Source organism: Lagopus muta, chromosome 10 (genome assembly GCF_023343835.1).
Source record: "Lagopus muta isolate bLagMut1 chromosome 10, bLagMut1 primary, whole genome shotgun sequence".
Lineage (NCBI taxonomy): Eukaryota > Metazoa > Chordata > Aves > Galliformes > Phasianidae > Lagopus > Lagopus muta.
The window spans coordinates 16,248,247-16,276,232 of NC_064442.1; the positions used below are offsets into that span (position 1 = coordinate 16,248,247).

Below are 27,986 nucleotides of genomic sequence, written 5' to 3' on the forward strand. Positions count from 1 at the left end.
GCGCGCAGTGCCCGCCGGGCTGGGCGCGGCGGAGAGGCGGGGCCGCGTTCCGTCTCCTCGCGCCGCCTCGGCCGCCCCCTCCGGCTGCGGCGCCCGAGCGAAGATGGCGAAGACGTACGACTATCTGTTTAAGCTGCTGCTGATCGGGGACTCGGGCGTGGGCAAGACCTGCCTGCTCTTCCGCTTCAGCGAGGACGCCTTCAACACCACCTTCATCTCCACCATCGGTAAGGGGCCGAGCGGCTCCTCGGGGCCCCGCGGGCGGGAGGCGAGGAGGGAGGGGCGCGAGGGGCCGCCGGGGCAGGGCCTGAGCGGCAGCCTTGGGGCCGTTAGGGCCGGAGGGGCTCCGCGCTGAGGAACCACCGCCCCGGGGCCCGGCCCGGCCCTGCCCTGCCCCGCCCCGCTCTGCCCGCCGCTCCGTGCCCGGCGCCGCGCGGCTCCCCCGGCCGTGAGGGGCGGCCGCGCCCCGCCGCTCTCCGCCCCGCCGCTCTGTGCGCGGGCCGCGGCCGCATCAACAGTTGGCCCGGGGCTCGGGCGCATCGTTCCGGCCCCGGCTGGGGCGGGGGGGGGAGGGGGAGGTTGCGGTCCGTGGGAAGCGCGGCCCGGGGACAGAACGCGGCGCCGCGGTAACGGATCGCGGAGCGAACGGGCTGTGAGCCGTTGTGTCGCTGCGGAGCGTTTGGGGCTTGTGTGCGAGTTTCCAGAACGTGGAAGAAGGCCCCGAATGCCGGAGCGTGCAGAGGCAGCTCCCTGCCAAAAACTGAAGCTCGGCCGATCTGCTTTGGTGAGGTGTCAGGCGCTGCCCCTATTAAAGGACTTCTTGCTCAAACGATCGTAAGAAGAATTTTAAAGTTCCTCTCGGAGATAATGCTGCATTGCGATCTCAGATGGAGCTCAGGAGTTGTGCTGACCTGCTCGTAGCTGGGATTGCTTTTGGGAATAAAACCGAGCTTCCTCTTCTGGGAAGGAAGAGGTGAATTGCAGCAGAGTGTGTGAGTGTTCATCACTGCGATGCTGCTGCAACTGAAGAGTAACACTGAGATAAGGAGTGAACTCTTCTTGCGGTAAGGAAATGGAGGCACGGAGCTGAAGCAACACGTGGCTTCTTGTTTCTCCCTGCCTGTTCTTTGCAGCCCTGTTCAGCCCTGTTCCATAACTGCAGCTAGCAGAGATTGAGCAGCAGCTTACCTGGAAAGGCACTTGGCTCTGCGTGGTAGATGTGAAGTCTTAAACCTTATTAAGTACTGTGCAGGATTCCAAAAAAGCCTACAGCAGTGTCATACTTCTCATACATGGGAAGAGATGGCTGACATAAATGGTGTCCTCCATGCATCTTGGTGGCTCTTCAGCTGCTTTGCTTTTTGGCGTGGTTCTTTTTCTGTCTCCCTGATTCACCTCAATGTCTCAAGGATTGCAGGTATGATTCTTTGTTTCCTAACTTAGTTATGTAGGGTCTGTTCTCTTCTTCCTGAGTGTTTGCTTTTACGAGGGTCCTGTTATTAGCAATAATGTACGAAAGTTGGAAATTGAGATGTACTTCTGGTTCCACAGGTGGTAAATGTCATTTCATTTCAGTTGCATTTTCCTGTTCGTATTGTTTGCTGTCCTGTTGTTTTTTAGCAAAGCACTTACCAGGAGGAGAGTTGGCAATGCAGAAAATAGAGAAACTGTTCATACAAAGTGCTTGCATGCTTAAATAGAAGTATTCTTTTTTTTTTTTTTTTTTTCCCTTCTGTATTCCTCATGGGTAGCCAGTATCACTTTTGGTTCAGTCACGTAGATTTAATCTGTGTGTTCTCATAGGTGCTTTTTCTTTATCCAGAAGGGGGGCAGTGAGTTCGTGCTGGCTGATCAGAGCCACTCAGTTTTAGCGTCACGGCTGATAACATCTGATGTGCTTCAGGGAAATCTGTAACGGTTCTGAGTTTATTCCTTGGTGGATAGAGCACAGGCTGCTGTGGTGTGGAGGGAGCTGCGGAGAGGTGATGCTCCTGCTGGTTGAAACTCTGAGGTCCCCAGATCAGCGTTCAGAACTAAGTACACTGCCTTCTCACTGTGATGGAAGCCACCAGGATGTGGGGTTTGTAGCTTCTCCAAAAAGTGGATGGGGCTTCCTGTGAGATACACGTTCAGCTCACAATGATTCTGATGAGTACGCACTGTACTGTGTGCTCTCAGAGGTGCCCTCCTTCCTTTCCTGACCCATGTTGCTCCTGGCAGGGCCGGAGTTCCTTTAACTTTGCAGGTCTGAGAATGCAGCACATGCATGAGGTGTTTTGGATCTGCCTTCCACCTCAGCACTGTCTGTGAGAGGTGGGGCAGTCAGAGGCTTCTCTCAACTGTGTGGTGTTCAACTTGTTCTTGTCTTCTGTCTTGTATTGTACAAAGCAGTGCTATGATGGAAGGGCCTGCAAAACATCTAAGCACCAAATGTCTTTGAAATGTATTTGTTCTTATTGTTGTTTACTAGCTTCAGTTACAAGAGCAATGGAAACTTCTTTCACTGAGAAAAATGGAAATGCTGTTTTACTTGGAATATTTGAATAACTTAGGCTCAGTGTTTGTTACAGAGATGAACTGTAGTTACTCTGTTTTTGCTTGGCATGCTTGTGTTGTTGTTCTGAACAGCATGTTTTGCCGATTCTCTTCTCTTCTGCAGTCATGCAAAGCAAGCCTTTCAGGCTAAATGCTGGTACATTGCTTGGAGATTTGCAGATGGTCCCCTTGACTTTGCTACTCAGGATTGTTAGTGGTGTAATGAAGGCTGTGTGGTTTCAGACAGTAGGGGCTTCCAGCCTGTGCCCTGTGGCCAATCATTGCGTGAGGAGTAGGATATGAGTGCAGCGCACATGTATTTACTGTAATATATTGGTCCTTTTTGTTTTTGAAGTGCCTCATGGCTCGAAATTGTCTCCTTGTCTTGGGGTAAATGAACTGGTTATTGGATTGTGCCATCAGTATGAGAAGTGAACCACTGGTCTCTTTCTCAGGTGATGCTTTGTGTTGTTCCACACTGCTGGGGCTTTGCTTGTGGTCAGCAGCTTTGCGTATTTTCGCACAGGGCTTTGGAGCTCTGTTTGGAAACCCTCTAAAAGAATTGACAAGTCGTAAGGGTGCTGTGCTCCCTGTGAGGATCAGCATCTCGTCGTTAACATGGGATGAAACCTTCTCCCCTGGAAACGTGTTATGTAAGGCTGTGTTATTTAGTTTGCTTCCTGAGTGGAAACTTCTGCTTTCGCACAGTTCTGCATGGAAAATAAAGAGCAGTTGTCAGCTATTTTTCGTACTTGAACACCACCTAAAGCAAAACTTTATCTTGGAGTATCTGGCATGAATTTTGTTAGTATTTTCAGTGTGGTGCATGCGAAGAAGGAGCGTTAATTTAGAAGTCTCTGCGTATCCCAACTTGCTGTTTAAGGAGTGCTGGCTGGTAAAACTGGATTGGGTTTATCATTCCAAATAATAAGGTCTATTCTTTGCGTCTCTTTCAACTTGTTGTTTAAGCTGTTTTCCCTGGGAGTGAAGTCGTATCTCTTAGCTGATAGCTTTTCTGACTTTGTACAAGGGGTTGCTGACTGAAACAAGACGCTGTGCTTACTCGTTAATCCAAGATGATATCAGCATTTGGCAGGAAGTTGCCCGTAGGAGATGTTTCAACTCTCAGCGCACTGGCTTGTTGGTTTTACAGAAGTGACTTTTCCATGGCCTTCATCTTGCAAAATAGGACAGGGCTCCAGCAGCTGAGCACGTGTGTGCTGACCTTATAACACTTCGATGGAAATCCTCTGAACAAGCAGAATTATCAACTTCCCTTTTGCAGTGAAATCTCTGTAACATGCAGTGGAAATTGTTTTAGCATGCTCAAGTCAAACAGTGCCTCTTTGAATATTTCTGCTCTCCCCTGCAGATAATGTTTGATAGACAAAGAGGGCGGTGCTGGATTATTATGATTATTCTTGTGGTGATGATTGCCTTCCTCCCCCTCTTTGGTACCCGCTGTTCTCATTCATTTGGTTCTCATTCATTTCCCTGGGCTTCTTCAGATGGTGTGAGTGCAGAAGAAAACATGATGATAGATCATCAAAGAGAAGTCAGGGAGGAGCTGTAGGTGGTACCTCATTAATGGTAGTTATAATTAGGGAATTGTAAGGGAGATTGTGGAGTGAGACTAGTGTCAGTGGCTCGGGTGGTGCTGCAGTGTAGATGGGACTGTGTGAGGAGGTCAGAGCCTGCAGTGGAGCGCAGGCAGGCAGCAGTTTGGAGGCAAATCTGAATCTGGAAGCATGGCTTGGTCTGCAGAGTACAGTGATGGTGATCTGCGAGATGTTTCCCTGATAATCAGAAGCACTGCAGTTGGAGACAGCTTAGGTTAAAAACATTCCAGTTAGCGTCTCTTCTGACTGCACATCTGATAGCTGCTAACAAGTCAGCTTAGACTTTGGTTTTCATCTGCTGATGAGATTGTGCCACTCTTTCATATTCTGCAGAGCGCCAATACAAATGGAATGGCTTGGTTTTTATTAAATACACTTCTTCAGCTTTCTTGCTTCGTGTTACTGTGAAGCAGTGTGACAGATGTCTGAACTGTTTTATGCCTCTACTTAATTGGCAGATGGAGCTGTCTCTTGGTTATGTGTTATCTGGTTATTTGAGTGGCAGCAGGGCACTCAGAGCTGCTTTGTGGCGTGGTTTGAACGTGGAGTTAAGAATACAGACCAGCATTGAGCGAGTGTAGGGAACTTATGTCTTTTGGTTGGTGCAGGCTTTGAGAGAAGTGCTGAGGGCACAGAGCTTTTCTTTGGGATTTTTTTTTAGTGCATCTGCATTAGGGCATCCTTTTAGAAGGATGTCTTGTCCTGACTTCTTCCCAAGTTTAACTGGAATTCATAATAGGTGATGAAGAGTACATGCAGTATTTATCATGAAGCTTTATTTCATGTGCTAGGATTTAATTGCTAACAGATACCTGATTTCCACTGATACCATTGTTGATCTTACTACATTGTGGTAGCTTGAATACCCCATCAAAGTGACCGTAGATCAGTACAATGAATCTGTTCCTTTCCTAATGTGAACAAACTGAATAACTTGCATGTGCTCGCACTGCTTAAAGCTTTTGTACAATCAGGGTTGCTCCAGAGGCGTTGAGTTGCATGCGAGTTGGAACTCAAGTTAGCAACTTCCTGTTCCAGCTGCGTGTTTGCTTTGTACCTCTAAAGCTTTTCACCAACAGTTGTAACTGGTGTCAGTTTAATCTTGTGGTTTACAGCGAGCTTTCCTCTGAAATGAGGCTGTGACACCTCATTAAAGGCAGCCGAAGTCGTGCGTGTCGTAGAGGACTTCTGCTCAGGGAGAACAAGCAGTTGAGCAAGTTTAAGATGATTTATCCTAGTTTTGTTCTATTCTACAAACCTGCTTTGGGCACCACAGAATAAAACTGATGGAGAACGTTGGTTGTGTTCTCGTGTATGGATGGCAGTGTGTAAGAACATGCAGAGCAGGTAGAGCACTGGGGCTGGGCACCAAGTCTTGCTTCTTGGGAAATGCAGCTTGAACTCAGAAAATGGGTGAAATCAAGCTGACCGCCAGCCTGGGAGTACATACACTGCCACCAGCTGCTGTGCTCACTGTGCAAAATCTTCCTTTCTTTCATCTGCCAGAGAGAAAGAGCTCTTCTTTACTGACACAGTTTGTTGTCTGTATGATGAGACGTCTGATGGGATGAAAGACGAAGGCATCTGTGTCCAGGCAAGGGTGGAAGAAAGCAGAAAGTCACAGTAACCACTGGCTGGAAAACTTTTCTGGCTTAGCAGAAGTACTGTGAGCATCCAATATAGGAAAAGAGGGTGAAGTGGCCATTAACAGAACCTTGAATAAATGAAAAGCAAACATGAAAAAAATGAGCATGGCCCTGATTAGTAAGTTACGTGGTTTTGCTTGGTGGTTTAGGTAGTAAGAGTCTTTCAAATAAGGCTTATTTTCTTATTCATATAGGCAGTTAAATAAAGCAGCCCTTCTTCCCCCATGTCCTTCACTTCCCTAGCAGAAAAATCCCCGTGCACTTACTCCCACATGAAAACATGAGTTTAAAAAAGCCTCTTTTCAGAAAGATGTTTCAGAATCTGTTAAGAGAGCCATCTTCAAAAATAAGTTCTGTAACTTTAAACTTTCTGCTTAGCCTTTTGCCTTGCTGTGCGTTGCTTTGTTAGGAACTTCATGTGCTCTCTTCTAAAACATGGCCGTATTTCAGACTTTGAGTAAAAGTCCTTTACTGGATAGTCAGTCTCAAGGAATGTATTTCTTACTGAATGAGACACTTTCATCTTTGCACATAACCAAGGTCTTTTCGGCCAGAGCATCGGTAACAAAGCTGTGAACTGAATGCTTCCCCCACTTCTCCCTCTGTTTTTCTCTTTGTGTTGCTGATAATTCCCACGTGAGATGTATTTTTTGTCCTGGAGACCTTAGAGACCTGGAGAGTGGGGCAAGTTTCTGCTCTGTGAAGTAAGTATTATCCATTTAATTCACAAGCGGGCTATTCCTGGGGTATTGCTCACCTTCCCAAATTGCTTTTTACTGTATAGCACTGATTTGTAATTTATACTGACTGCCTACCATTATCCAGTTCATCTCTCCTCTGGTCTCTGATTGCATCTCGATAACCCTCAGTCTCTCAAGGGGGTGCTGGGCAGGATGGGTATTGGTTACAGCAGTATGAAGCTGTACAGATTGACTGTTCTCATCAGCTCATATGTCTCAGGCCTGCAGCTGGCAGGGTCTGTGTGAGCACTGTGGTGTGTGCTGCAGGGATGGGAGGTGCACAGGGCACTGTTCGTGCACTGTAAGGGTTTCTTAAGTGATAATGACTTGCTTCTTTACATCCTGAATTCTGCAACACTGCATGGTAGTTTTTCTCCTGGCAGCTCCTTTAATTGTAAGTATGCAGCAGTATGGTCCCAGCGGTCGTTATTTCTTCCTTCTGAGTAACGAGGTCAGAACAGATGTTCAGACTGATTGGGAGCCCTTCAACTTCAGGAGGCTTTTTTGAACAAGGAATAGCATCTCAGTTCCCGACTGCACAGTCATGTAGTTCCACCTGGACCTGAAGTTAGTGAACCAAAGCAGACCTCATCTTTCCTGGCTGTTCTCACCATCGCAACTGAAACAGCACATCAGTAATGAGCAGTGACCTCTAAATCACAGTGGCAAGGCTAGCATTGATCATGTAAGATTTTCTTCAATAAGTTTTTTTTCCAGTCTCTTTGATGCTTAAGATACCAATTTTTGGATGAAACAAGCACTTCTTGCTGATAGATAATTAGTTCAGAGTAGCCTTGGTTCAAGAGGACTTGTGTTTTCTGCATCTACCTGCACATCCGCTGCTCGGGTGATAGCATTGGTGAGGTCTGTGCAGGCATACCTGGGAGCTACCTGCCAGCTGCCTTTTGGTCCTGTGAGCTCAGGGCTTTCATTTCCTGGTTGGCCCCATGGAATCTGTGGGCTCCTGCTCATAGGTGAGCTGTGGCTGTGCCAACCTTTTCTCTAAGGTATGCCATCAGATGATGATAGGCTGAATTATGGAATTCACTCAAATGAAAACTGACCTGACCCACACAGGGAAGTGCTCAGTCACCACTACTGGATGGCAGCACCTGCCGTAGCTTCGGCTGCCTGTAAGGCTGTGGTCGCAGATCAAGTCTTGTGGGGAGGGTTTAAATATTTGCTGCTCCCAGTTGCATGTTGACTGGAAAGAAATATGTTCTCAAAGCAGCTCAGTTAGTGAATTCCCCTTAGCCAGTCTATAAATAATCCTTAAAATAAACAAAATTTGCTGTCTGTATCGTAAGGCAGCTTCAATCTGTGTCATTTTAAATAAAACCGAGTTACCACCAAGTGTGGTTTATTTTCCATTGCATGAGTAACAGATGGGGGCTAGGTTTGATACACCTCCACAGACCCAGCCCTGTGAAGTTGTGGAGGTTTGTAATTATACTCGGAGCAGTAGAAGGAAATTCATTACTGCTGTTACTGAATGTTCCATAAAGCTGGACCAAGGGTTTTCTTGGTGTTTAAAATCATGCGATTCAAAGCACTCTGTAAATTCAGAATTGTAAGAAGTTGACCTGCAGACCTTTCAGCTTTCACACCAAAGCCACAGTGGCAGCTGAGCCCATAGGAGCTCTGCTCCAGCGCTGGCTGCGGGCCACCGGGCTTCCTTCTCACTGTGACAGTCAGTGCACACCATGGGCTGCTGAGCTGTCCCAGCGTGTACCAGGTCTGATTCTGTTAATTGCCAGTTTTATTCTGAATGTCCTGTTGCTTTTTTTTAATAGCAAGTAATTTGTCTTAAAGGAAGCTGGCTGGGAGCTGTGGTGCAGCTGAGGAGGTCTGTGCTGGAGGAAGCTGCAGTTTGCTGAATTTTACAGAGATTGATTGCATCTTGGTAATAAATTTTAAGTGCTGGAGAGCAGGAAACCACTGTGTGCTATATGTGTGTGGCACCTACGTTCTTCATTGCCTTGCCTCCTTGTGCCACTTGTATTTGCTTATCAGCGTAGTGGTTAAAGTTTCCTTTATGATCTTTAGTCTATTAATATTTTTAAAGGTGCAAGACACTACTCTGTTATCTTTGCATAGGAAAACTGTGTGATGCTGTTTGCAGGGGTGAGGGATAAGCTGATGAAAGGCCAGCTAACCCAACGCAGCCTGCACTGCCCATAGTTTGGATGCGCTTTCTGTGTTCTCACAGGCTGCCCAGAAGGGACTGAGTACAGTTTTGTTCTCTCTAAGTTGTAAAAGAATGAATAAAACTGGTTATGCTTCTGTGTAATTTTAAAATAAATTAATCTTACAACTTTTCAAAAACATATTGATCTTCACCCTGGTGCAGTGCCTGATGTTAATCTGTATTTTCAGTGATGGCAATAAAAAACAACTGCATCTTGAATTAACAAAGTGATAGAAATTGCTGAGATCATCTGAAAATGCAGTGCAGATGTTGTTAGGGACTAAAGCCAGAAGTTCAAGTTCAAAGTGACTAGACTTCGTTCTTCAGCATTATGCTCTATGACGCTGCTATGTTGCAAGTGTTCCCCGCCCTGCTCTTCATAGTCTGATCTTGTTTCTTCCTCGGTCGTTTCCTAGGTTTGCTGGAAATGCCTCAAGAAAGATGGAATGTGAAACCAGCTTTCTGAGGCATCAGTGTACTGGTTGAATCTACAGCAGTATTTAAATGATGGAGCACCATAAAGAGTCTCAGGGGCTTGGGAGGAATGAACAACAAACAAAAAACCTAAAGAAAATAACTCATTTGATCCCAAACCTATGAATCCTACTGCTGGGAACAGCCATCCTGCTGGTAGCTATTTCCTACAGCTTCCTACACTGGATATTTGTGACTTAATTGCTGTTTGTTCACAAGAACCAGAAGCCTGAAGTATTCAACAAGCTGAACGTAAAGTGTGTTGATTTTCAGCCATCTGCCTCTTCTCATTTCCTCTTTCTATTGGTAGGTTTCAAGTCATCATGCTCATTTTGAAGTGGTTTTTAGTTCAGCCTTACTCTGAGCAACTGCAGGAAAAAGTTTCCTTTCCTTTTGTCTGTCTGGAAGAGCTGCATGTTGCATCTTGCCATTAAATTGCAAAATTGTCTTTGTATGCAGTTCTACTCATTGGAAGCAAAAAGAACCGACTCCCACAACTCCACAAATCAGTACAGTGTGATAGGAGGGAGCAGTGCAGTGTAGTTGGAGCAAGCTCAGCTTGAAAGTTGCTGTGTAGATTCCAGTCATTCTGTTGCTGTGTTGCTCAAGAAGGATAAGGAGGGTTTGTACCTTGCCTCCTTTCCTGCCTTGTGATGAACTCACTTTGATTGCGATCGGTGTCTGTTGGTGATAAGTGCCACAGCCATTGGTGCCACAGCCATTGGAGAAAACCTTTTCCTTTAAAAATTTTGCTTCTTCCACTCTTGCTTCAGGAGAATAAGGTAAGATTTAGATGAGTGGGGGGTTCTTGCTTAAGAGCTTGGGGTTTTAGTTATGTGCAGTTCAAGCAGAATAGTCTTCAGTGTGATAAATGAGATCTGATGGTGTGATGCGTCTTCTGTGTTCTTTGACAGACGGGTGTAAAAATGAGACTTGAGCAAGCAAGCCAGGTATTCATGTTTTTCACTGCTGCTTTGCTAATTCGGGATGTTTAATTGCCTTTTTTCTAAAAATTCCTTTGGCTTATGTATTAAAAACAAAACCTAAACCATTTAAAATACTAGGACATTGAGGACTCATCCTTTTTTTTTTTTAACATAAATTGCATATTGCTTGGGTAGAGTTGAAGAAATACTGTCCAGTTGTAGATACACAGCTACTATATGCAATCAGAGACTGACACTTAATTTGCATCCTGAGAGGTTTAAATTTCATGGTTGATGTCTTACTACAAATACACCCAAGATAAGCTTGTTGTAATTGCACACACTCTATGGACTTAGTGAAATAGGAAGCCTATTAAATTAACTTGTGTTGAGGTCAACCAGAACTGCCAACTGATCCACAGCTTTCTCACTGGTGAGGTCCAGCTGCTGCAAACTGCTGTTGAGCTGCATGAAGAGTGAAATTAATGTAATGGATAACTGTCATACAGAGAAATACTAAGGAGAGAGAGGAATACAGAGAAATACTAAGGATTTGGAGTTTTTTAACCGTTTGTATGATTGAAGAACATGACCCTTCCACGGCCTTTGGTTGTGAGCACAGTAAAGAGTGGAGAAGCCTTTCCCTGCAGCTGGAGCTGCTGTACTGATGTACTGGCTCCAGCCAGAATCCTCTATTTAGGTTTGCTTGTGTTGGAGCACAAGACAAAGCCTGTATGTCTAAGCAGAGGTGTGTTGCAGGGAAGTGTTGTGGTGCAGGCCTAGCACTGAAAAACAGACATCCCAGCTCTGACTGGTGAGGGTCTCAGCTGAGGAGAGAACTGGAGTGCCTTGAGGCTGAGCTGCTGCTCCAGAACCCACAGTAGCAAAAGGAACCATTTCAGCCTTGCTGCTCAAGTGGTTGTTCAGTTCTTGCAAGAATTGCATCATACATGTTGATAGCAGAAAAATACTGATACTGAACATGGAGAAGGAACCTCTGAATCTGTGATGTTGTTCAGTCCTGTTGTCACACAACTGCACTGTAGCTTAACCATGGGTAAAATCTGCCCTGGTGGTTGAAATAAGGAGAGTGTACGTGAGGGCATAGAAAAGAGTGGAGTCATGGTGGTAGAGAGCCTGGTGTGTGGGATGGATGTAACTTCTGGCCTCAGTCACAGGGGGCTTAGGCAAGGCTGGTGTGTGTGTGCATCCAAACCTGTGAGGCACACTGACTTTTTGAGTGCACACATTTCAATCAGTGTGAATGAGTTGTTATTAGTTTTCGTGGAAGCTGTGTAAGAAAGTATTGTCATCCTTAGTAAAATGAGATGAGAGGATGCACCCCTGACCTATAGTTGGCAAGGATCTGAAAGCAGTAAACCCTCTGCTCCGCTTACCCCCATCCTACAGTGGAAGTATAAACAGTTATAGTCCTAACAAACACAGTTCTCAGCACAGACTTCATCCATGCAAACTGCAAGTCTGCAATTCCTTTAATAGACAGTTTTCTACTCCTGTCTAGTATCTGCAGATTCACTAGGTAGAAGTCCTGCTCCCAGACTTTGCCATGTGCCGGCTCTACTTTGGCCATTACAAGTAATTATCCTGTTTGCCCTTGTGTTATAAAAATAAATCTAGGTCTGTATCTCCTTAAAAACATCTAGAACGTAATTTCAGATGGGCATCCCAGTGCTGCAGGGCTCTTCCTTCTGGACAGGAGAGCGTTGCACGTTGCATTTTAGAGCTGCAAGTTTTTGATCTTTTGCAATCAAACTTCTGGATTCGTGAATGGCTCTTTTAATCTCTTCAAGTTTTTATATCCCACTGCCTAATTATGTGCAAACGAAGAATTCACCAAGGTAGGAAATTCTGCCAGTAATGACTTTTGAAATGCTGTGGTGGTTCAGGTGTTGAAGTGCCACGAACGCAGCTCGGTAAGCAGAGCAGTGCTCAGGCAGCTACAGGCTGTGCTCAGGGGAAGTGGTAGCACATCTCACCAGGCTCCTGCCCCGAACGTTTGCAGCTCGCCGCTTCCTGTTGCTGAAGCAAAAGAACAAAAGCAGCGCCAGTTTGCAGTTTGCAGCTTCTCGAAAGTCACAGTCGCGTTTGTTAAACTTGGTTGTCTTGTGGCAGATGTTTATGGATTTCCCCTTTTGCTTTTCTTTTAGCTTCGTCTTTATTCAAGGTGAATTTTGGGGAAGTTCCTACTAGAAAGTTTGATTTCTGAGAAGCTGTTTTTTGTGCACGTCTTGTTTTGGAAATCCTGGTACTGTAAGGGAAATGAGTAACTGCAGGAAAGCAGTCAGCACAGGGCTCCTACCTGCAGTGCAGGCTCGCGCTCAGGATGCCATCTCTGCTGGAGTCTCCTCCTGCTGTGTTTTAGCTTCGGTAGTTTACGGTGAGCACAGAATTATCTTTAGTCACGGTAGCCTCCAAACTGTAATCCTGACAGTTAGATTTCAGGCCTAGGCACACAAAAAGCTTTTAAAATTGCTTTGACTTAGTGTTGTCCACAATACGATCCCCTCTACTGAAAAAGTAAACTGTGCTTCTGTAACTTTTGGGGAGAAAATAAAGAGCGAAGATGATTCATTCTCAGATACAAACAGTGAAGTGTGATGTCAGCACATGTTGGACCTGGTTAGAGGGAAAATCTTTATGGCGAGGTAGATGCAAAATTCTATTGACAGATGATAGAAACAATGGTAACACCTTCCAAACTTCCCTTGCCTACAAGAAGGGTTTGTGGGGTTGGTTTGGTTTGTTTTTTAAGTAGGCACGTTCTTAGCTTTGGTGGAATGTAGGTTAATGAAAAGATCCGTTTGTAAATCCATTTGTGAGTCTTGGGAAATTAGGATTGTAGCAATAATCTCAGCATTTTAAATCAATGCAGTTAATTTTGTGCAGTGGTAGAAGCGCTGGTATGATGTGTGTTTCTGCTGATGTGTTCTAAGCATGTCGCACACCAATATGAAGCAGCTGAAACTCAGTGTTTTCAGTATATTAAAGTATTAATATTGCACGTGAGAGGAAAGAAAGTCAAGAACTTAATGAATGTCTGTATTTCATTGTGTCACTTTGTAGTGTATGAACATAATAATCTCGTGGCTTATTTCCAGTGCTTCCTGTTTAAGCTATGGTTAAATTAATAAAGCTAGAGACAGCACTTCCCTGCTGAAGACACTCTTGATAATTGTCATTTAAATTTCAGGTGAGAAGTGAGAAAATGAGAAAAAAGAAGAGGGGACCAAAAAAGCATCTTTTACAACCTGTGACTAACTATAAGCAATTGTGTGAGATCTAGTGAAGGACAAACAAGTTCACACTGGATGAACCAGGGGAGGGAAGGAAGGTGTGTGGGATTGAAGGATCAGGCGGCCCCCTGTGGGACCTGAGCAGTCGTGGTTTAAGCTATGTTACAGTGAAGGTTTAGATACACTAAAGCTGAAATAGTCTGGTGAAAGCACTGGTCTGTTTGGAGATGTTGTTTAGAATAATAATTATTTTTTTAAGTTTGTATTTAACAAGTTGTACAAAGGAAATGGAGCGCTTCCTTTTCATTTACCACAAAATTAATGTTTCTCTGGCAGGAATTGACTTTAAGATCAGAACCATAGAATTAGATGGGAAGAAAATCAAACTGCAGATATGGTAAGTACTCCGAAGTAACTTTTCAGTGAGTTCTGAATTATCATTGAGCAGGATTGTGACAGGACAAGGGAAAACTGTTGCAAACTGAAAGAGGGGAGATCTGAATGGGACATAAGGAAGAAGCTTTTTACGCTGAGGGCGGTGAGGCACTGGCACAGGTTGGGTGGATTCCCCATCTCTGAAGATATGCAAGGTCAGGCTGGGTCAGGCTCTGAGCAACCTGATCTTGCTCTGGATGTCCCTGTTCATGGCAGGGAGTTGGGCTGGATGACCTTTAAAGGTCACTTCCAACTCAAAAGATTCTATGGTTCTGTGATTGTACTGCTGCGTGTTTTAATGTATTTAACTCAGGAATTGTATGCATCAAGCTACCTTTGTTAATACTAGGAAAGGCTGTGTAATGCTGAGGTCGCAGTGCTTGCATGGAAATGCTTTTATGCCACATTAAGGTGCTGCTGTAATCACTGATTGTAAGTATGACAGCTTGGAAGTGAAGATGATGTTGAGGGCTGAAGAAACACAGGCATGTTGCTTCTAGGTGGTATTTTCCATAATTAATGAATATCAAAACATTGTTATTCAGTTTTAAAAAGAGCTCTAAGTACAGAAAAGCATGAGGAAAAAAGCATATCTCAATGAAATATCGGTTTTCTTTGGGTTTTAGGGATACAGCAGGCCAGGAGAGGTTCCGCACCATCACAACAGCTTACTACAGAGGAGCCATGGTGAGTGCCCTTCATGAAGTTCATGTGCAGCTAGTGTTAACTGTTGTGCTGTTCTTAAATTGCATCGTGTAAGTCTCCTGCTGGAGAACTGGGTAGTTGTCACTTGTGCCCTGGGGAATGAAGTGTTTTTCTTGTTCTGTTTAGTTTTCTGTTACTTGCTGATACATTGTCTAGTCATAGTTGTTGTTGTTTTTTTGTGGTAAAACTCAGTCTTTTTTTTAATATAGTTACCGTTTGTGTGGATTGCAGAAAGTAGCTAAGTTACCAAGCTTGAATTAGATGGCTTAATAATGCAATGAACCCTTTTGTACATTTGAAATATTTGAAGAATGAGTAGTAAATGACTTTAATTCCAATAATCTCTATTACTGAGTTGATTATTCTCTTCTGTTTTTCATTACCGTCAGATGAGAGCACAGAATCTGCACTAGAAATACAATCACCTGTAACATGAATGGGTTTTTTGCCTCCATTAAGAATGACTTGAAGTCAAATAGCTGTCTTCATGGTTCTTGTTACAACTATGTATAATGGCTCTTAATGCCATGATTTGAGGTACCCTAGATCCATGATTTAAGGTACTGTAGGTCCAGTCATTCTTAATTTAAACTTGCTGCTGGTTAGCTGTGCTGCTACAATGTGTTCCTAGCACCTTCCATGAATGGATCAGTCCATAGGCTGGCTGTGGGTTCAGGTAACTCCACTGTCAAGGAACACAAATGCCAAAGATGTTGCTTGTGGCTCTGGTTGAGCATTTTTGCACTTAAAAATAGTTTGGCAGTGATGTGATCTTCTTCCACTTCCCAGTCCAGGGCTGCTTTGTCTTATGTAGAGTCATTGGGTGCACAATGAGAAATGGAGGTAAGCCTGGCAGGCTGTCCTCAATGCAGCTGTTATGTGGTTTCACAGGCTCTGCAGCTTATTGAGAGCCTGTGTTAGTTCACATGTATAACTGCCTGAAAGAGCTGAAGCTTTTGTGGGAACACCTGAGGTGATCTTTCTTAAAAGAATCTGCAGACTCACAGGTCGCACAGGTTTATCATTCTGCCTAGAGAGGCTGCTTCTGAACTTGACATCAACCATCCTGGTTGCTGTTGTAGTAGGGATTGTGAATTATTCCTGACTACAAGCTAGTAATTCAAAGCTTCCTATTAGTAGTGTGTTTCTATGTAGTGTGTTTCTAAATCTAATAGTGCCATGAGATGTTAAATAGTAATATTTTTGGGTGAGAAAATGCATAGTGCTTGAAAATTATTATTGTTTGTAAGTCCTATGTTAAATTTCTTGTAAGTACAATCGAATGGCAAACATCAGGAGTCAACCAATATTATTAGCTCATCTAACTAGATTTTCTTAATTTTGTTTAGGGAATTATGCTGGTGTATGACATAACAAATGAAAAGTCTTTTGACAACATAAAAAACTGGATAAGAAACATTGAAGAGGTAGGTGCTTTGTAAAAGGAGGCTTTGGAAAATACTACTTAATCATTCTACCTTAAGATTTCACAGGGGAGAATAATGGTAAGATAATAACTTACCTTCACGACAGCAGCCAACGTGTTTATGACCAAGTTAGACTATGCACTGAACAGAACTGATTACCAGTGTGAAGAATGTAGGTGTGGATGGTTGAAAACCAAGGTTTAATAAGTAATAGTGAAGTGTTTCAAAACTGATCTTGCTATGACTTGTGCTGCTCTCTTGCTTTTGGGTTGGTGTGTGGAAAGGCTATACACCTTGAGATCTCGCTCCTTCTTTGCACTGAGATGATGACAGATCTGTCTAATTCCAGTTGTTTTTGTGTTTGTAGAATTAAAGATTTTTATCCTTTTCATTTGGTCTAGCACAAAAAAAGCTTAACCACTGAATTATTTAACAGGACATGCTGTCAATTAGAGTGAGATAATTATGAAGTTAGAGGAGAAGCCCTATCTTTATTGAAGCTGTAGTTAGGTAACAGAATCTGTTTTCTTGTTCTTTGTTTTTTGGTGGTTTTTTTTGTATATATGTTGTGTACCACCACCCCTCCCCCTAAAAAATAAATCCATAGGCTTTTCTTTAGTATTATTCTTTAAATAAGCAAGTTTATTGTATTAGTGATCAATTTGGTCCAATATTGACTGGGCTAGAAATGTGTTCTCACTGACCTTCTCTTTTTATAATTATTTACTTAATCATTTATTAATAATCTATTTTAAAAATGGAAATGTAGTATGTAATGATACCTCAATCCCAATGTAATGTTACACATAATTTGTTATTATAAGTAGATTGAATGTAGGAATCTTTATTCAAAGCTGTTTCATTGTTTCAATATTAGATTGCCTGTTTCAAAAGTCATTACCTCTCTCAGTAATGCCTTGCCATTAGTTATGTTTTAGAAAAGATGATGCCCATTTGTGGCTGGGTTTGACACGAGGAGTTCTTTGAAATCACGGTGCTCTTTGTTTCTAAGAGGTGACATCTTTTGCTCCCTTCAGCATGCCTCTTCAGATGTAGAGCGAATGATCCTGGGTAACAAATGTGACATGAATGAAAAGAGACAAGTCTCCAAAGAAAAGGGGGAGAAGGTAAGCTTATGCTGACTTTATTCAGAAGCCAGCTTTTCTTAGTATTCTGGCTGTAAGATACTTGCTTTTAGGCACATGAGAGTGGGCACATCTCACACCTCTTGTTCTAGAAGTTTTTGATGTAAGATGTTATAAGTTTGGCTTGTTTTTAAAAGTCTGCGTTTGAGTTTGAATAAATTTAAAGCTATCCTTGATGTGAGGGGAAGAATCTAAAGAATGCTCAGCTTTGCTGTAGCATGAAGTCTTGTAAGTCTCAATAAAAAGCTATGTACGTAGTTTAGTCAGTTCAGTGTGGTGGTTACTGGCCCTTCTCCTAGGTATAGGATGAGACTAACTAGTTCAGTGAGAACAGAATGCTATGGAATAGAATGCTATTCTATACTAGAATGTAAGAGTACTATGCAATAAACACCACTATGTATCCAGCTGAAATAGTATAATGGTTAGTAACACAACTTAGAGGATGGTTTTAGGTAGTTATCTGTTCAACATGCACATAGCAGTGAAGATTTTAATTCAGTGGTTTTGGGTCTTAAAACTTCAGTCCTTTGTGAGCAGTTAATCTTTTTGAGGGGTTTGAATTTACGTGGAGATGTGGCCTGGTTTAACATTTTTCTGTTTGCCCGGTAACTTTAATGCTTTATTAAAAGAAAAGTAGAAATAAAGCTTCATTTGTTTGCAAAGCCTGCTGCCATCAGTACCACCTGTTGTATTGTGAACTTATGTGAAATACTCATTTGCAAAGGAACTTCGGAACAGCTGAAAAATTTTGATGTCTCTTTCAGTTAGCAATTGATTATGGAATCAAATTTTTGGAGACAAGTGCAAAATCCAGCATAAATGTGGAAGAGGTAAGAGATCAGTGTTTATGCTTAGTAATATGTAGTATGCTTAGTGTTGTGAATATTCCTGTGGAGGCATGTTGCATGATTGGTAACTAATGGGCTGGCTGACTGATATGGGACATGAAGTCACACCTGGTTCCTGGCTTACCAACCTTGTTCTATTTAGAAAGCTGTTGTAAAACCTAGAGCTTCTTGTTTTCTGGTAATGTCTGGCATTATTTTTAAGTGGATTGTTAACAGAGTGCTATTATTGTAACAGTTGCTTTAAATTTCAATTGCAAGTGCTCTTGGACCGGAAATAGGTAGAATTTTAAACCAAGCTCTGTGGAGGAAATTGCCTTTGAGATTCTTTATTTTCAGAACAACGTGCTGCTGTGCCAAAGAGTCTTCAGGTTACTACTAAGCATGCTATGAAGATGAGACTGAAGTTTCTGTTGTAAACACGGAACATCAGCATAGACTGTCATAAACTGATGTTAGAGGAGGAAGAAAGCTAATACTACTCAATCTATAGATATGCAGTCTATTTTCTTGCAAACAAATGCCATGCTAAAAACACCAGCTCCATATTTGCGAGAGCATTAGGAAATAAACTGGGAAGGTAGAGTAGCTCAAGTCAAATCTATTTTACCATGAATCACTATTATCATCTCAGGGAGTGTTGTGTGGGGATGTTAACTTCATGAAAAACATGAGCAAGAAAATAGTATGATATCAGAAGGCAGATACGTTGAGATTTGTTCATTCAGATTGGAGGCATTGTGCTGCATCGGGAAGAGTGCTGGACCTGATTTTCAGAATCATAATGATTCTTCTGGCAGTCAGTAGAAGTGTGAGTATTGGCAACTAATACTGATGGTGGATAGCAACAGTCTCCTAATATAAGGTACATACCTTTCCATTTCCATTTGGAAGGTAGACTTATGTTTCATGGCATATCCTGCAACTTCATTTTAGCTCTTCTAGACTATTAAATTAGTTTAATTTAATAGCCAAACTACTTGACTGTGAGTACTTCTAAAAATTGTTACATGAATTCCAAAGAAAGAATAAATAGATGCAGTCGGTGTAGATACTCAGCAATTAACCACTTAGTTTCATTTCCACCAGAAGGTGAAACTGGTGGGGAATTGCACACTTGTAACAATGTTGTGATCACAAGTTAGTTTATTTTATTGGCAATGACTTGTTTGCATTAAGTGCTTTTGTCCTTGAATGTATTCAGAACACAGTGAGAGAGTAAAGGTTTACAGTTTCTTCAATCTGGAATGTATTTAGAGTGTTGGTATGTCCAGGCACTCTGAAATCTTACTTTTTATCAATCTGGGAGAATTGCAGCATGTTTCTGCTGCAGAACTTTCTCTGCTCCTTTGTATGCTCAAGTCTGAGATGCTGAGGTTGCCAGAGTGGCCAGAGTGATTTCTTTTATTTTTTGTTAAGGAATGTTGTAAGCAGGAAGAAGGGCTATAGGCAGCCCAGGAGTGAGAGATTTGAAAGACAGAAAGAAACCAATTTTGATGTGAATTGCCAGGTGTACCAGCCTCAAAACTTTCTGTACATTTCCAGTTGCAGTGTGCAGTACAGTTTGGCCAAAAAGAAAAAAAAAAAAAAGCCAGTTAATGTATGTAGCCTTCTATTCAACAGATGTTTTTTGTCCAAGAAGTAGGCAGTTGGGAAAGCTGTTTGCGTGCTTCAAAATTGAGAAAGATAGAAACTAAAACTATTATTTTTCTTTGAAAGAATGCTCATTGCAGTGTTAAATAAGCAGCTTTTGTGCACTGTGCCTTGCAGCTCAAAGTGCTGTGTAGCCTACAGAATGTTTGCATGTCTGACTACTCCTAATCTTTTAATGTCTCTGTTGACTGATTCCTCTTATCTTATTTTTCACCAGGCTTTTTTCACACTTGCACGGGACATTATGACAAAGCTCAACAGAAAAATGGTTTGTATTTCCAGTGGCATACAAAGTAGATACTCTGAAATTACTGTCAAAATAACTGGCTTGCTGGTAGTAGCCCTGTCCAAAAGTTTCTAGTGATTGCAGTGGGTTCTATATCAAATTTGAGTGAACAGGTAGGGGGAAAACGGGGAGTGGGGAAGAGCATTGAGCTCAGCGATGCTAGGAGAAACTGTGCTGCAGAGCTGCTGCTGAAACACACACTCTAGTTCTTAGCATGTTGTTCTCCAGCTAACATCCTAGGGAATCAAGTGAGCATCCAGCACAGAGCTGCTAGGGCAATTTATCCAGTAGGGAGCTTAAGAGCACAAGATCCATAGGAAAGGTTTAATGACTTGGGCTTTCTTAGCATGTTGAAGGGAAGGCTGTCTGCAGCTATCTGAGGAGCATTTTACAAAGGTTGTCGTGACTTTCCTTGCTGGTGCCACCTGATATAACAGTGATCACAAACTGGTGCTTGGGAGCTTTATCTTGGGCACTGGGGGAGGTGGAAATCATCATGAGGGTTTTGTAGCTCTGGAATAGGTTCTGAATAGGGCTATGGGTCTGTTTTTGAAAGTTTCCAAAATTCATGTAGGCAAATCTGTAGTTGGCCTGATCAAATGTTAGTCATAGTGCTGCCTCGAGTGAGGGGCAGGAGCAGATGATCTGATCAGTGACCTTTTCAACCAGTGTTTCTGTGACATAATCATAATCCTTAATTCTTTCTTAAGTCATAAGATAACATGCAGCTTTGATATAGTGAGGCAGTTCTTAGTTGCTCATTGCTCTGTATCTGGAAAGCATTGTTGCTCTTACAGTTAGTTGTTCGTTTACTCTGAAGGATAACAGCAGACTATATTTACCTAATTTACCTGTCACAGAAGAGAGCAAGATTCAGTAGGTGCCATATTTGATTGTTAATTTCTTAGGCTGATTTGCAGTCACTTAGATATACAAATTCACTAATGCTATCACTGCCATTACCAGTGAACAAGGATTCAGTGATGCAAATTCCATTAAGCAAAAGCAGTTTATTTTCTGTTAAAGGAGCAGTGGATTTCACAGTTATGCTGTAAACTAGCACAGAACTCAAGCTGATCTTAAGTGTATGCATCTTCTCTGTTTCAAAGCAGTCACTTGAACACAAATGCACATTGGCATGAAATTGTTCTTTATTTTCTGTGAACGTTACCACTGAGCAGCCTGAAACTGCTGTGTTCTTTGTCCTTGTGGCACTGTGATCCTTACTTCATTGAATGTCAAATTTTGTAGTCGCTCCCTGAGCTAATACTTGAGATTTGGACCATTGGACAAATGTTTCTTTTAAAGATAAGCAGCTCTACGAAGTGATTAACAGAGCCTGGATAACTGAGAAGCTCAGGCTGTAACAGACCATTCCTCCAGTTATCATTTTGCAAGAGGGAGATGTAGTGGGAAATCAGTAAAGCTACAGTCGGTTTTAATTGATGTTGCATTTCATGATGTTGATGATCTTTTCTTTTTCAGAATGACAGCAGTTCATCGGGGGCAGGTGGGCCGGTAAAAATAACAGAAAATCGATCTAAGAAGAGCAGCTTCTTTCGATGCACGCTACTTTGATGAACTTTTAACAATAGACTGCAGCACACTTAGAACCTTTTCTGCTTCTTTGAAAGCACAGGGTCACAAAGCCTCAGAAATAATACCACCAAGCTGCTGCTGAGAGCTCCATTGAACGTAGACTGCGATACACAAAATATCAAGTGGATTTTGCTCACTAAGCCTATTGTTCTGTCAGGCTCCTCTTTCTCAAATATGGAAGCTATGAAGTGGAGACACAAATGCAAGAGTTAACTTGTTTTCCTTTTTTACTTTCTGTTTTATTGCCTGTTGCAAAGCTGCTATGTTTCTTTTAACTTTGCACATCCATATTAGCCTCTTACTGCCTGTTACAGCACAATCTTACATTCGTATTTGCACAGTTTCACTTGTAAGTAAGATTCTTAACAGATTTGTGCAGATTTTTCCTTTCTTTTTTTAAAACAAATTTATTTTAAAGCAGAACAGCCGGAGGACAGATGAAGTCACTTCCATTATTTTCTTTGCTGTGTACTTATGGCCGTGACTGCACTGTGGGTGTTGACACCATAGTGATGAGAATTACTCTAACAATTGACATTTAACAATTTGTGTGAGTTCTGTCTCATAGATGCACAAATCTGTTCATGCAGAAGCAATGGCTTTTATTCTGAATGTAGTATGTTGCTTTTCTTTCTTTACCAGATATAGAAAAGTTGTGTTCTGAATTGCCAGTCACTGTCTGATTTCACAGATGCACCTTTTGGTAATTTTAATAAACGCTGTGTCTTTCCTCACTTAACTCCCATTTGTTAGCTCCAACTGTCTGCACCTTTTCTTTGTTTCTATGAGGAAATACACTGTGGAGTTGAGATCATCACAGATTGGCCTCGTTGCTCTCACTTAAGTGGCTTGTGGAATCTGAACGCATGAGTTTTGAGTAACCACTCTGTGGATTCACTTGCTCAGAATGACTGCTCTAACGGTGACTTTGATTTCTATTTTAATGATAAAGATGGTCTGTTAATGTCTGTAAGCATCAGCCCGTGTCAAAAAGGTGTCCAAAAGTTAGCTTCCTGTCTGGTTGCTGAAGTTCATCAAGCTCTGGCACTGCATAAAGGGTCACACTCGGGCTGGAACGTAATATTGGTTATGCAGTTAATGATGAATGTATGAAAGCCTCGTTGGTCTGCTCAAGCAGTACAACTTTTTTTTTTCATTAAAAACTGGTACAGTGACCTAGACTGTTAGAAGCAGAGTTGAAACTTAGTTGCCTTTTTTACTCAACTGAGCATTGTATAACATAGTCTGTGTTCCTACTACTTTTTTTATTGTCTACTAAAATTTTTCCTGGATGAGCAAGTAAAATAGGTGCTCTAGTTCTGTTGATGTGCCAAACTTGGACCATTGTAAGCTTTAACTACAAGTTCGTGTCCAGCATGTTTGTTATTAGGGGATAGGTGCATTCTGTCATTGTCAAAGTAATGTCTCTGACTTGCTTGCTTTTGCTTCACAATGTTGTCAAGTTGCAAACAGTGAATTGGTTGTTACTGCAGATAACTGCTTCATTCGTGGTGTCCGGTACTGAATTTGTCATCTTGGATCTGTTGTAAATACTTTGAAAGTGAACAGACCAATAGCATTAGATGCAAAAGGACCTTTGATTTGAAAAGATCTAACAGTAGTAGCTGGTTCTATAAAGACTGAAGTGTTATCAACCTGTCCCCACTTGTAGCGTAGTAGAAATAGTTACTGTAATTAGGTGGTGAATCTCATAATCTTCTGTTGCTGCACTTAAAAATCGTAATGGCAACAAAGGTTTAGTGGAAAGTCAAAGCATCCCTAACTGCTCAGTTGCCTACCCTTGATGTTGTTCTTGGACAGGCTGAAGCAGTTATGTTTTCTGTATGTTTTTTCTTTTTCTTCTTTCGGAAATTAAAAAAAAAAAGTGCTTCTGTACAGAAAGTGTTGTGACACCAATTATGAATGTTGTTGATTTTCAGTAATTTACCTCCGACTTACTTGGTGTCGTAATACTTTGATTTTTATCTCAGGGGTTGTCTGCAAACCAAAACTGACATGTTCTGTGTTTGGCACCGTTTACAGAATGCTTTGTGTTGTTTTTCCTGTCTTCGCTGTGTGGTTAAGTGTACATTCAATAGTAGTCTCCATGAACTTCCCTTTGAAAGAGCCTGTAAGTAGGAGAGTCTATGAAGTGCTTCTTGAAGCAGCAGTGAATTGGGGTATCTGCTCTGTATTTTGGGGGGGGGGGGGCGGGGGGAAACTTGCTATTTTCTTACATTTAGCTGTGCTAAACTGTACATAAATGTGAGGTAAGACCATAGGAAATTCACTTTATGCATGATAAAACGATGCAGTAAATATTTCACTTTGCTTAATGTTCATGTAAAGTTCATCTTTTTCTATTTGTAGAAGAATTTAGTGCAATTTTGTTGTCCCCTGCTGAAACTGAAGAATTCTAATTTCATGTGGTCTTATGGATAAGGTAAAATGCAGATTTCTCTCTGTTTTGCCCCCACCCCTGTTCTCCAGCAGTATTAAATGGCTGAGTGGCTGCACTTTGTCAGTGTGCTAACTTCTGGTCAGTATAGACCTTTCTGTCTACAGTCTGCCTTGTCAGACATAGGAAGCCGTGCTGTATCTTCGTGTGCAAATCAGCTGTATGTTTTACTGGGAACTTCTTAGCTATGTTTTGCTTTAGACAAGTGGGTGACGATAAATGACGTGTTCTGCCTAGGCATCAGATGCTGGGTACTACAGGCTTTTCTAATACCAGTATGATTGTTCTGTGCAGTCTCTGTCGCTACTTTGCTCAAATCTATATAACCTGAATTTTGAAGGACTCAACTATACCTCAGCCAACTAGTTAGTATTCTCATGTTCATTAGTATGAAAGTCATAGAATCGTTCATTAAGCAGCAAATGTATTTCTGTTTTGCTCCAGAGGTTGCCATTAAGCTTTTAGGAGAAGCAGATGTTTCTGGTGGATTTTAATGGAATAAAACCACTGTTTGTGCTGTTGAGGTTTTTTGAAATATTTCTCTGCCCTGTGTCTGTGTACTGCATCTTGACCAATATTTTTCTAAGTGGTTTAAAAAGAAATGTGGTCTCAGTGCGTTGCAGTTTTAGCTTCCAGTCCGTGCTCAGCAAAACATGCACAAGTTGTTTTTGTTGAGTGTATCTAGAATATTTGATTTACTTACTGTCTTACTGGAAGTTGTAGTATTATTAAAGCTTAAACCACTCGAAACATAGCTAACTTTTCTATTTGGAGGACAGACTTAAAGCTACTGGTTGAATCTTCAGACCTGTAGTTGTGGTTTTTCTTTTTTGTTTTCCTTTGTGCCCTTTTTTACATAAACTTTCCACTGTAAGTACATTCCCCTTTCTGGTCCGCTGAAGTCATTTAAAAGGCATAGTCATTTTCACAAGTGAAAAAAGGATTCTTGAATATACATATTGCATTAAAATATTGTGAATGGATACTGATTTGAAGTACATGAATGATATGTAAAAGTGCATAAGTGTTATTTGTGGAAATGCCCTGTTATTTTGCTATCTGTTAATGTAACTGAGATTTTGCAACGTTAAACTTGTTAAGGATTGGTCTGTAGGTGATGATAAATAGGTCTTTTTCTTCTCCATTCACTGAACTGCTTATAAATTCTTATAAATAAAACTTGTATTTCTCTCTTCCACAAAAGCAGGATTTCCACTGATTTTTCTTGTTTCTGATGAATTTAAGTATTCTAGTGCATTCCTATGGCCTTACAGATGTTTTTGCAAATAAAACTTCAATTACAGTTATTTTAATGCAATGTAGCTACTAAATTCAGACTAGAGAGTATAGTCCTTGAGAAATTGCTTAATTTTGAAATAGAAGTGTTCTACTGTGTGTGTTTAAGCACATTTTTATCTCTGATCAAAGGTGTAATGTGAAAAGCTCCTGCAGATAAAGTGATCTTGTCATGTGATTAACCTGTAAGCCTAATCATTGTGTATTGATGTGTATAGACAAAAAAAATCCCCTCCCAAAAAAACCCACTTTAAATTCTAATGGTTTTATTATTCCATGTGAACTTTTTTACAATAATATGTCTCAAATAAAAGTTACGTAATGAAAAGAATTTGGAGTATTTTGTATGAAATATTCCACATAGTTGTTAGAAGGTGGGCATTTCCACTGTGTTTTCGATGTCTGTTGTGGGTAGTAGTTCAGCTGACTTGCCCATGTAAAGCTGTAACTTCAGTGATAAACCACAGGTATTCTTGTATGGTTTTGTTTGCACCTAAACTTGTTTGGTCTTCAGACATGTCTGAAGTGTCCTTTATTCCTGGAGAGATTGCTTTTTGTAGAAATTAAGTATATTATTCCAGTGACTGTAGGTTTTATGAGGAAGTGTTTTGTCAGTGCATCATGGAAAGGTGCAGGTGCTGCTCAGAAGGTACTTGGGAAGTAAAGATAACGTAAGAGACAGTCTCCAATTTGAGTAAGAGTTATTTAGTCACATGTTAAGTCGGGGATAACTGACTATTTTCTTTTTGATTATTATTATTTGTGTGTGTGAAGGGTATGGTCTTACCACTCCTACATAACCTGAGACATAAATATCATCAATATGTTAGGTATTGCTTGCTGAGCCTTATTCACCGCTGCGTGTGGAGGGATTTGACAGAAGTATTTGATTGCTATTGTATTATCAATAGCTTTTGACTTTAAAGTCATGTGGTTTGTAAGTCATGATTGGTTTGATATTAGAGAAGGAAGGAGCAGCTGTGTCTGTTCAAGACCAAAGCAGATGAATGGTTGAGACACCCGGTTGGGCAACCCAGTGAATTTACAGGAAGAGTACTTCACCATGGATGACAAGTAGCTGCTAAAATTTATGCTTTTTACGTGTTCCTGTGGTAAACTGCATTTAGCTGAAATAGTGTTTTGGGTCTTTTTACGTCCCACAAGAGCAAGCTGCAGTTAGCTTCTTGTTAACGCCTGTTGTTATTTTGGCATTTGCTTTCTGTACTCAGGCTGCTTCTGGCAGACAAGTTTGCTCCTTTAGGACCAACTGTTTAACCTTATCTTTCAGTTGTCTTCATCTGAATTGGGTACAGATAATTAGCAGTACTAAAATTACTTCTGAGAACCTTTTAGTTTAAACAGAAACGAGTGGCATACATCTGCACACCCCAACAGCATTTTAAGTTAGCATTCTCCATTTATTAAAAGGAAATAGCAGGTATGCTTAACGCTGCGTGAAACTGGTGGTTTATTACAGTTCTGGCTCTGTCTTTTGACTGTGAACCAGGAGTTACTACAAAAGTAGCTCTCACACGCTTACAGATCCGGCGCAAGTTATTGGTACTTGTGTAGAACCTGGTTTTATGGTCTGGTAAACTGCCTTTCTTGTGAATAATGCTTTCCAACTTAGTTGACTGGTGGCTCTTTCAGACTTCTTGGACTGCATCTAGGTCATCAATGTAATGTCAGATCTTAAAATTCCTTTTACAGTTCCTTAGAAAGGGGAGGTTCGGGTTGGACGTTAGGAAAAATTTATTGTCTGAAAGAGTGCTTAGGCACTGGAATGGGCTGCTCAGGGAGGTGCTGGAGTCATCAACCCTGGGGGTGTTCAAGGAACATTTAAATGGACATGGTTGAGTGGGGGAATATGGGTGGTCGGTAGATGGTTGGACTGGATGATCCTGGAGGTCTTTCCAAACCTTGGTCATTCTATGATTATTGTGTTGTCTTCAAAGTGAATGCAAATTCTGTCAGTATTCAGTGATTGTTGAACTCCTCACTCTTACTTATTAAGCATCTTCTGTGAGGAGGTGACAGTGCCTTGCTGCAGCAGTGACTTCTGGCAGTACTGCACAAGAGTGCCTGTGGCACAGCTGCAGCCGCAGGGCCTCAGTGAGGTGGTGGTCTCAGGAGAAGCCCTGAGTGGTGTTAGTGACAGTTGAACTTGTTCCAGAATGGGTTTGGATTCCCTGGGAAAGCTGCCATGGGGTCCCTGATCCCCCAGTGTGGTGGGATGCCTTTGTGGAGCAGCACGGAGCAGGTTGTGCTGCTGGGGACGCCCGGTGTTGTGACGGAGATGGGCTGAGCACTGCTGCACCGCTGCCTTCCTCATTGGTGGCAGTGCCCAGCACTTCTTTGTGTGCAGACTTTGGTTGGACTGCTGGCACTGTGCTCATCTCTTAAGAGTGTTTAGCCAGTGAATCATCTACGCTTTACTTGTGCTTATGTTAATACGTTTCTTTTTTAAAAGAAAAGTTGAACGTTTATTTTCAGTATTGTTTTCAAATCCTTGGGGTTATTCTTTCCTTTTTTTTCTCTTTTTCCATCCAGGCACCACAGCAGCTAACTAGTTCTGGTGTGTTCTAGATGGACGATGGTGTTATCCGAAGAAGCCTGAGCAAGCTCTGGCCGTGCTTTTCACATCAAAAATGCACCAATGCAACCGAATGCTTTTGGGCCGCTTCACCTGCTGCGTGACGATTGTAAAACCCGCAGTGATACTTTGCACAAATAAAATACAAGGAAGAGGCAA

General features: G+C 41.9%; 1 protein-coding gene across 5 annotated transcripts; it reads left to right on the plus strand.

The window, feature by feature from the left end:
- The first annotated feature begins 19 nt into the window (after positions 1-19).
- On the plus strand, positions 20-27,986 carry RAB8B (RAB8B, member RAS oncogene family). 5 transcript variants are annotated; one of them, XM_048956189.1, is made up of 10 exons: positions 20-227; positions 13,719-13,779; positions 14,444-14,504; positions 15,872-15,949; positions 16,987-17,076; positions 17,862-17,927; positions 19,813-19,863; positions 21,367-21,391; positions 23,851-23,923; positions 27,785-27,986. In XM_048956189.1, exons 1-9 carry the CDS (start codon positions 104-106, stop codon positions 23,898-23,900), a joined length of 606 nt encoding a protein of 201 aa, XP_048812146.1. In that variant the 5' UTR covers positions 20-103; the 3' UTR covers positions 23,901-23,923; positions 27,785-27,986. The 5 variants fall into 5 exon arrangements, with proteins under 5 accessions (XP_048812146.1, XP_048812147.1, XP_048812148.1 ...); XM_048956190.1 differs by having other exon boundaries at positions 27,821-27,986; XM_048956191.1 differs by lacking the exon at positions 23,851-23,923.

Coding starts and splice junctions, on each gene's coding strand:
- RAB8B (XM_048956187.1), top strand. CDS start 104: ATGGCGAAGACGTACGACTATCTGTTTAAGCTGCTGCTGATCGGGGAC. Junction 14,505..15,871: donor CTTACTACAGAGGAGCCATG/GTGAGTGCCCTT, acceptor AATTTTGTTTAG/GGAATTATGCTGGTGTATGA. Junction 19,864..21,366: donor CAAAGCTCAACAGAAAAATG/GTTTGTATTTCC, acceptor TTTCTTTTTCAG/AATGACAGCAGTTCATCGGG.